This window comes from Urocampus carinirostris, chromosome 1 (genome assembly GCF_059441175.1).
Source record: "Urocampus carinirostris isolate Australia breed hairy pipefish chromosome 1, RoL_Ucar_1.0, whole genome shotgun sequence".
Lineage (NCBI taxonomy): Eukaryota > Metazoa > Chordata > Actinopteri > Syngnathiformes > Syngnathidae > Urocampus > Urocampus carinirostris.
The window spans coordinates 38,851,637-38,861,700 of record NC_142349.1 but is presented as its reverse complement, the minus strand read 5'-3'; the positions used below and the strand labels follow the sequence as shown (position 1 = coordinate 38,861,700).

Genomic DNA, 10,064 nt, shown 5'->3' with positions numbered 1-10,064 from the left:
GTTTGTACGGGCATGGAGGTTGACAGGTATCCCACTATATTTTAAAATGATTAAGTTACAATTTTTTGACAATGACAACGAGGCTATCACAAAATACCAAAATCATAGATTTATTTAAAAATGTACCTTATTCAACACAAAACCATTACTTTTATGAATTCATAAAACACATTAGCCAGAGCCCGCCCCCTCTTCTTTAGTAAAACAACGTAATCTGATTGGACAGTCGATGGGCATCTGACGTCACCACCCGTCTGTCTTTTTTCTAAATCCTTTGATTCTTTGAACCTCTTTGTTCATCAAGGTGCTTTACAACTTTGAAAAAAAACAACATTTTTTTTCCCCGACTGCACGCTGACTAGTTTCGCTTTAAGCATGATTCAATAGCGGAATCGCACGCTTTTCTCCGGCCAGTTTCGGGACGTGTGACCAGCAGGGAGAGACAGTGAGAATAGCTTTTTATAGTGAAGCAGAGCGGGCGGCTCTCGCCTTCAGTGTCGAAGGAAGAGAAGTGGAGAGGAGGAGAGTTTTAGCAGCCTCAGTACCAGCCAGTGCTTCTCCCGGATACGTTCCACGGAGAAGGAGGCTTTCTCAACCGAAGTCCTTTTTTAGAAAAGACAAGGAGGAGTCCCCCATTTTGATTGTTGACTTTCGTTTGGGATTGCGGCTGTTGTTCCAAAGAGGATTTAACCCGACCAAGATGTACCGACGACGGGAGGGCAGTGGCGGAAAGCTTCTGCTGGCGCTCTTGGCAGCACTGCAGGTAACACATTCGGGACAGTTTGGTCGTCACTACTTTAGCTAGAGCTGCAAGTCTTACTCTTTTTTTTGTCTTAAAAATAAGCATTGCTGATTTATAAGAGGCAAGAGCAACGGTCGAGTGCAGCGTGCCGTTCGTGCTAGCTTGCACTTCGTCCTTCTTTTAGTTTAAACTACGACAGAAATTCTTTAAAAAAACGGTTTGAATTGAAAGATGGGATGTTCGGCGTTTAGTTCGTCCAAGTTTAGAAGATACCTACGGTTAACCTAGTTTAGCAGCGCTTGGCATGATTATAAACGTTCGTGCATCAGGGGCTGTGGGGGAGTTGATCGTATCATCAAAACCTTCTCATCAGCGTTTTTTGGTTTGGATAAGAATCCCACACCATTTGAAACGATTTCGCTTCAAGTACTTAACAAAGACATGCCACCCAAATTATATTGATTAAAAATAAATCATTGGACTGTAGTCTGTAGTCCGTTGCCCCACAACACGCAACAGGGTTGATGCTTATAAGACTTAAGGGCAAAATGATTGCACACACAGCGGGGGGACAATATTAAGCACAAAGCAGTAATACCACAGTTTCAGCTCACACACACACATATATATATATATATATATATATATATATATATATATATATATATATATATATATATATATAAAATCAATATTATTCCCTGCGACTGGTGAACCTGCCCACTGCCCGAGATATGAGATGTCTCCAGCGCACCCGCGACCCTACTGACAATAAGCAGTGCAGATAATGGATGGATGTGTGCATATATGTATGTATGTACATTTGAATATTGCTTGGCCCAGCAATTTGTCCATTCAAAAGCTTCCCATGTGGTCTCTAATACAATTCTAAAAGATGTAACCTATGAGTAGTTTCAATAAATGCTCCCTGATTTAAAAACAAAACAAAACACAGGTTTCCCACCCATCGTCTTCAATTCTTCAAGGGTTCTTTCACAAGAATGTTCATTTTTTTAATCCACCTCATTAAGCAGCGGCACAAATACCCACAATGCTTTTTTTTCCCTTGGCGGGTTGGACCCCCCCTCTTGTTTTTACATTCTTTTGACGGTTCAAGCTATGAAAAACGGGGTCAAATCTGGGAGAGGAGAAACAGAATCAAGGCTGAGGCTATGTTTAGGGAGTAGTAGTGGGCTATTCATGAGAATTGCCTCACACACGTTCATGATTCATTACTTGCTTTTTTTGCCAGTTCTGGGAAGTAGTTAGGCTAGCCTAGTACTCCCTAAATTTCTTGTGATAAGTTCCTGATATTGACAGTCTTGAACGCGATGAATCATTTCAAGTTTGGGGGGACATCCGAATTCGGGTACATCCTTGGTAATCATTTAAACCTTAGGTTATTTTCATCTTTGGTGTTCCACCCCTTTGTATTGCAACAATAGTGGGTTGTTGCTGAGTACGCTCCGTGGCCATGTTCCTATTCTTGAAAAGTACACTGTTGGTGTTGATCAGAAAGGCCGACACAGAGGCTTGGCAGTAAATTCATCCTGTGCCTAGGCCCCTCCACTGGGACAAATGGGGCTTGTTCTTGCCCAGCCATGCTTTTTGGCTAATGCTTAACCCCTTTGGCCTCATTATCCTAATTGCAGTGCCTGCAATAAAAACAACAGATGCTTTTGTACAACTGAGAGAGGTGGTTATGTTTGGGAGGGAGTGGGGTGTAATCGGAACGTGAGCAAGAGGGCTTTCGGCAGGGCACAAGTGGATTTTTGTGGATTGATTTATGATTCATTGTTGGAGACCCTTACTGTCTTTCTTTCCACCACAGGTTGGTACAGAATGCGGGGTCATCCCACCATGCAAGCCTGGCTTCTCTGAAGACGTATACAAAGTCGGCTTGCCAGATATCATCGAAAAGGGGCAGCCACTTTTTACTGGTGAGTTTTGCAAACCCCCGAACACCAGCCCCCTCCTGTGTATTGCTATGCTCCCCTGTCGTGTTTTATAGTATTCCTGAGCAGAACAAGCACAACATTTTTGATATTACCTCCTGAGTCGCGGCAGGCAGTGTTGTTTGCCTCATAAACCAGTTCACATGTGGTTCGCATTTGTATTGCTCCATTTGGTTACATGTTGCCCTTTTTTGGTTTTGAGCAGAGGGCTGTGTACTGAATACAGCTTGTTAGACGAAATTTAAAGCATACATTATGTATAACACCGATACAACTTGCATCTTTTAATAGGGGGTTCCCTGCAGGTAAAACAATAAAAATCCCTCACACACATTTCGATACCGATGCAACTTTAATGAAGCAATTAATGTTGCTAAACGTTGGGTGTGTAGCACCAGAAACTCATTGGATAGAAGTGACTCGTCCTGTTCAGAGAGTAAAGGTTCCCAACCCCTGCTCTAATCCCACTATGGTCTCAGTCCAAACGCAAATAGTCCGACTGAAAGTGTTGGGTTAGTCCTTTCATTTTCTGATTACTTGTGCATGTATAGCTGTTTGACTGATTGAATAACTTGTGCACATTAATGCGCATGTGCAGTGTCTCCTTCACTGATATATTTTTTCTTTGTTGGTACTGCAGATACAGTAATTATTGAACTGTAGCAAAGAGACAAATGAAACATATCAATCCGGCTAACTCGCTCAACATGTCTCATGTGTATTAGTTAACATTAAAAATACCACATATATCCCTACATAAAGTATATAATATAAGTCCAAATCTTTGGCAAGCAAAGTATTGGCTTGACTCCTAAATTTGGAGCCCAGTTTTGATGCTATGGGTAAAAAAAAAACATACTATTTCACTGACTGTGGAGAGTGACCTATTATTGATTTAATGTATGAATCAATGAAACTTAATTTATTACATGATAAAAATAAAGTAAAATGAAAAAAGTAAAATGCGGAAACAAAGTCTATTTGCTGCGTGGTTACGTTTCTCCTTTGCCCCTTCAAATCGAGTTGCTTGCGAATGCCATGTATACGGGGGTTATTTGTTTGGCACTAGTCATGTAAATGATTGATTTGGATTGGTCCAAAAATCCAAACTTTAATCCCAGTCGGGCTATTCACTGCATACAAATGTACCAGTTGTTTGTGTAATATGGATTTAGCCGCAAATTAGAATATGCTTTTGTATTTTTACCCAGGGACACTCATTCTTCTATTTGCCACTGACCAGCAATATCATCACAGTGCCCAAGTTCACCTTTTTCTGACTTTGGTCTTGTGACGTTCGCTAGATCCTAGCTTTAGCTCTGTAAAGTCACTTTTAGTGGGCCACAAGCGTGAGAATGGCTGTGTACTGAGATGGATGGAAAAAAAAAAGTTTTTTTGTAAAAATATGCATATGACGGAAATATTTGCTCTTATACATGGTCATTTGGTGTTTGTTTCCGTTTTAACTTTTGTATCACCTGAAGTTTTTTTTTTTGGTAGAGGAAAAACTGGTGCAATAAATTAGGTCAGTTTATGGAGGCTTATGCCTCAAAATGTTTGAAAACATTGGTCTGCAGTTGTCAATTAAACATCCTCAAAAGGCAAGATCCGTGCCCCTATTACTGGCATAACAAGGATGCAGCTTCTGTGAAACCTCACATTGCTCTTACAGACTGTAATAAAAGTGGAATATAACACCAGTGTGCCATTAGTGAAGGTTACAGCCTTGAGGTCATTTGGGCCAGAAAACATTCTCGCTTGTGTTGTATTTCACAGTATGTGCCTAAAAATTGCATACCGCTGTTAGTGTGACTCAGAGGGTAGTGGTAGAGAAGCAGTAATGGTGAGATCAGGTTAAAAAGTGCCTGGACGGGTGGTTGCGCTTTCACTTAGCTTTTCATTGTGCACAAGTTTCCCTCTGATTCTGCAGGTGAAGGATTTCTCTCCACCAGCTTGTGGATGAGCCATGACCAGGATGAATCAGGTCCCCCCCTTTCCCGACATACACATTTAGTTTTTTTTTAACTCGGTAATCACCTCCCCCAACAGCTTGTTGTACTGGAGTTTTCCTTGACAGAGAGGGGCACTCGTGTGTCATTGTAATGCAGACAAGCACCTCAGCAGCATTGGATGATGTTAATGAAAGTGCATTCTCCAGTGGAAGGCTACTGCTGGGTTTTCGGAGGGACAAAAAGCCCCTGCGGTGTGAAGAGTTTGCACAAGTTTTTCAATTTTGCCCTGGCCATGCTGCTTTGGATATTGTTTTTGACCAGCCGTTGTAGTCTAATGCTTTTTTTTTTCATTAGGTTAGTCGATTTTCACTTGAAAGGGCTTCATTGATAAATATAAACCTGTATGAGGGATTCATTTTAAGGCATACCAGGAGTTTGTGATTCCAAACACATTACAACTTTTCTTTTTTTTCTCTGAGTTTAATTTGGTGATTTAACAAATTGGAAATGGGATTGTCCATTTTAGGTTTCTGTAACATAACTATGTTGCTCGTATGGGATTGGCTCTAAATACATACTACAAACCTATGGTAAGCCCTTAAGCATCTTTGTCCCATCTAATTGCCGTCCGTCCTTTTGTGGAAGATTAAGAGAATACACAGCCAGAGGTGTGTAAAAAGGTGGAAATGGTGCTACTTCACTTGCAAACAACATACATTGTATGCACTAAATTGGAGACTTCCTGTGGATTTAATGTTGGCAAAGGGAGACTGCCCAGCCAGCAGAGTTGATTGTAAGATTAAATCACATTCCTTGGGGCTGTCTTCTAAACTTAAACCATGATCCAGTCAATGTTCCCTCTAAGCTTCCACAGGTGTGAGCATTCACAGTCTGTAAGTATCGCTTGGAACAATAGCGTGTGAATTTCCCTGCGGTGATGAATAAAGTATCTATCTATTTATCTATCTAGTAAACAACATCAATCCTGCGTGTGGCAACTAAATAATTATCAAACATAAACCTGAGATCAAATCAAGTTACATTTTGCTGAATTTCTGGCAATGCTAGGTTTATTTTTTTTTTTTTACAGTTTATTAAATTGACTAATGTACTATTGGTATGGTTGCACAGCCCAGAACTTTTACATAAGCTTTCCATGAAAAAAGTATCCTATCCAACCTAATACTGAAATTGTGTGATTTTGTTTACTTGGTTAGTTTTGGTAATAGAGATCAGTAAAGTATTTAATCAAACTTTTTTAGAGGAAGTACAGTGTTGGCAAAAAGTTTGACTTTATAGATTTGCAAATGATTTAAATCAACCATGCAAAGAGACACAAAAATTCTTCCTTTCTCTTTTTTTCCCTCCCTTTTTCTTGATTTTTAAAATTTTCCACCGACCCCCCTTTTTTATTTTTTTCCCTTTTTTTCTCGATAGTTTGTTGGGAATTAAATATTAAAATGTATCGTTAACCAAATTGTTCGAATTAGTTATCGGACTCCATTAACCAAACACAATCTACATTCACCCAACAATGCACGCTCGTTTCTTGATGGAAAAGACAAGAATAGCCGACATTTTCACACTGGGGCAGATTTAATTTCATTAGCAATTTAACTAAGTGTACTCCATCAAAAATGGCCGAATTAGTTGAATTATAGTCGTTTGAGTCTCTTGGAAGCCTTTTCTGAAGTCCTCTAGCTTTCTCCTCTCGGCCTATGTCCCCCCGCAAGATGGTGTCTTCCATGAGCGTGCCAAGGAAGCCCCCCCCCTGGGCGTCGCGATGTCTGGAAAACTCAAAACAACACCGAGCGTTTCCACGTCATCAGGGTCTTGTTCTCAAAACATCGCCTGCCGTCCTCCATCAGAGTCCTGTTATCAAAATTCACTAGTCAAAATATTCTGCATTTGGAACGCCATGACCTGTCATTGAACTATAGCCTACTCGGTGAAAATCTTCATTGCACTCAATAAATGTAACTTGTATTCAATCGTATAAAATCTTTTATAGTCAAATGTATAAAATCCTTAATTTTTTTGTTCTTTTTTTGTTTTTCAATGCTATTTGCTTAATTTTCTTGCCCCCTTCTTTTTCCTCTATATCTTTTTTAATCAATTTTTTTTTCTTCGTTTGTTTTTTTCCTTTTTTGGTCTTTTTTCCCACGTTTCCCCGTTTTGGAGTCATTTTGTGCATAATGTTACATAATAATCAATAATATATGGATTAAAACAACCTGAAAAGCCATTTGGGAGCTGAAAGAACCGGCTTTTTTTGAGAAGACAAGCGTGTCTCGTTATATTTCAATGTCTCTGTGACAAGGGAGAGTACAATAAGACTAATAATAAAAATAAAAAAAGATTAGGCATCTAGTAAATATCCTTACTTTTGTTTACTCAATTTTGCACTGCATGAGATTTTGAGCCCTGATTTTTATGCACTGGACAGTTGAAAGGAAAAATTGAATCCAGCCTAGTGAGGCTGTATTGATTTTCCAAAGTTAGTTGGCAGAATGATACAAAGAAAAAGGCAGGCCGGAGTTATATATAGTTTTTTTGGGTGGGGGAAATTACTCTTTATTTTTTATTTTTTTTCCCTGTTGTGCATACTGTTAGCCGATGCAAAACCATGACACGCTCTCCTCCCATATGACCTTTATTTTTAAAGCCTCAAATGTTTGCTCTGACCTGATAAGTGAATGGAGTAGAACCAGAAGCAAGTTATTTATTAAAAGCCTTTTACAGATAAAGATATCTTGTCATTGCCTGATAAAGAAACATGTTTAACAAAACTGCATTCAATTTCAGGCGGGTTGTGGCTGCGGGGGTCTTTGCGACCTCGGTGGAATTCTGGTCTTGTTAGCTGATTTACATTGTGCTTTTCATATCCAGGCTTGGCCTTAAAATAAGTAATTGTGTGTCAGTTGGACTTGGAGCAAAATTTAGTAGAGATTTCCCACCCATAAAACTGGTTTAATGAAAATGCCAAAACCCCTTATTGGGCCTAACACTTCCCATGCATCCCTTATTACATTTTTCAAGCTTTGATGTTGGAAAACCGTTTATGACCAAATTTTGCACTTCACAGTTTTTTTAATTTTGCAGATGCCCAGACCATGTTTTGCTTCACCCTCATCCCCTGTTTATTCTTGATATGCTTGAATACAGCTGTGGCCACTTAGATGTATTTAAAGGGGCCCCTGTGTTTGGTGGGACATGACCTAGCTCGACCTCGTCCTTGTAAAATAGGCCAAGTACTCATCGAGCTTCTCAAGTCCTTTTTCTGCTCGGCGACTACACGTGACATTAGCCGAGCAATCTTGGTCAGGTTCAGATGAACGGACGAGTGAACAAACAAGGTCAGGCACATGGACGGCAGGCATGGCTTGTTGGTACATGTCAGACCAGTACTACAGATATTTGCCTCTTCACAGGTGGCCTCTTTGCTTTCTGTTTAGAAATGTTGTACAGTAGATCTGCAATAACGAATCGATGAAATCAATTCAAATCAATGAATAAAATCGTTGACAACAAATTAGTTTATCGATTAGTTGTGTCGTGCGATTTATGCGTCGCTCAGCACGTCGTGGAGCCAGTGACGTCACACACAGCGCAAGTGTGCGAGCAAAATAGAGCGGGGCGTAGTGTGAACTATCTTAAAAGGCTATGGTAAATTCAACTTGTGAAACATGACAGACACAGAGCAAAACAGTTCGATCCAAGTCTGCAAAAGTGTGGGAGCACTCCACTTTTCACAAAACAAAAAAAGGACGTCACTTGGAAGCTTTGCAAAAGTATTACGGCACGGGTGCGCCACAACTAGGAGGCAGCAATCGAAAAACATGGAGTTACCGACGAGAATGAAGGGAGCTCAGTAGCAGGGTAAGCCATTACATTATTATTTTTTATTAGTTGGTTATTTGTGGTTTTAGGTATGTAAAAATAACCTTCGACTCTTGTAGCTAGCCGATCTCTAGCATTTGCTTTCTCTGTGATTAATGACTGCGCTCATGTTTGTGTACAATAATTTTTATTTCAGTGAAATCAGCTTAAGCAGTGTTTATTTGTGCTTCATAAAAATAAAAAAAAACCTCCACATTTGCACAACGGTGGTAAGATTGATCATCAAGTTTTAATTTTCTGGCAAAGTTCGAGTGATTTATTGAGGAAACATAAAATTAGTCTCTGGTAGCTCGCTTAATAGAAGCATGTTGGCTTATTAATGACTGGGTGTGTGAGCGAAATACTTTTTATTTCAGTTCAATGAAAGAAAGACAGCACAGAAAACAGTATCAACTGTTCATCAATAAAAGGGAATAGCAAATTATTCGCACCAAAAACACAAAAAAAAACTGAACAATGAAATTATAACATAAACATGTGCCTAAGGGGAGTAGGCCGAAGCAGAGGCAATTAAGTGCCCATTCTTGTTGCGCTTATAATAGTAAACAGTGTTTAAATATGCTTTTTGAAATAGCTTAACTTGCCGGACTTGTGTGAATGAGTTTAAGATTAAGCCACGAGTTTTTTTTCTGGCAAAGTCTGAGTGATCATTGTGTTCATTGAAATTTGTGCCAAAATAATACTCATACTATACTTTCTTATCACTTCAGAAAACAGCAAACAATGACAAGTTTCATGATGAGAAAGAGAAATAATGCACGCCACAGCAAGCAGCTGTCATCACTAAAAGCACCCTCAATATGATCCCTATTGACAAACACTGATTTTTGCATTGTAATGCAAAGTTCTAAAATAAGAAAGATTGAGTGAGTTAGTTTGCAAGGGTGGTAGTTGTTACTTTCTGCTTGTTAATGTTGAAAACCAAGTTACTGGCTTTTCAGATTTGCAATGATTTCTTGTTCCCCCCCAAAAATGATTAAAAAACAAAAAATAAATATATATATATATATATATATATATATATATATATATATATATATATATATATATATATATATCAGCTGGTGTATAATAAAGAAGGGCAAATTAATCATGTGTTTTTTAATAATCAGATTCATCGATTAATCAAAAAATAATTGTCAGATAAGGAATTATTAAAATAATCATTAGTTCAAAACAAAACTCATTTAATGAGGTTTAATGGCCGCAGATAATCAAACAGGGTTTATTAATTGGTCTATTCTATTTATTGCAAAATACAAAAATGTCTTAAGCACTCATATACCGTTCGTTCATTCATCCATCCATCCATCCGTCCACCCATCCAAAATAAGTGTACACATATGGTGGTATTGTAACCTGTGCAGCCCTGTTAAACATTTTGTGAAGGGCTATACGAATAAATGTGACTTGACTTGACATACAGTACAGAAAAGGCATCATTAACATTGATGTTAACACCTATAGACAATTTAGTGTTAAAAGAACTTGTGTATATTGTTTAATGTAGAGGCA

General features: G+C 38.8%; 1 protein-coding gene across 1 annotated transcript in view; it reads left to right on the top strand.

Moving 5' to 3' along the window:
* Positions 1 to 339: 339 nt before the first annotated feature.
* cdh2 (cadherin 2, type 1, N-cadherin (neuronal)) overlaps positions 340 to 10,064 on the top strand; it is an 80,984-nt gene continuing 71,259 nt past the window's right edge. The window contains exons 1-2 of the mRNA XM_088338333.1: positions 340 to 763; positions 2,574 to 2,682. Of these exons, the coding sequence (XP_088194459.1) occupies positions 701 to 763; positions 2,574 to 2,682 (172 nt within the window). The 5' untranslated portion in view covers positions 340 to 700. The remainder of the gene's footprint in view (positions 764 to 2,573; positions 2,683 to 10,064) is intronic.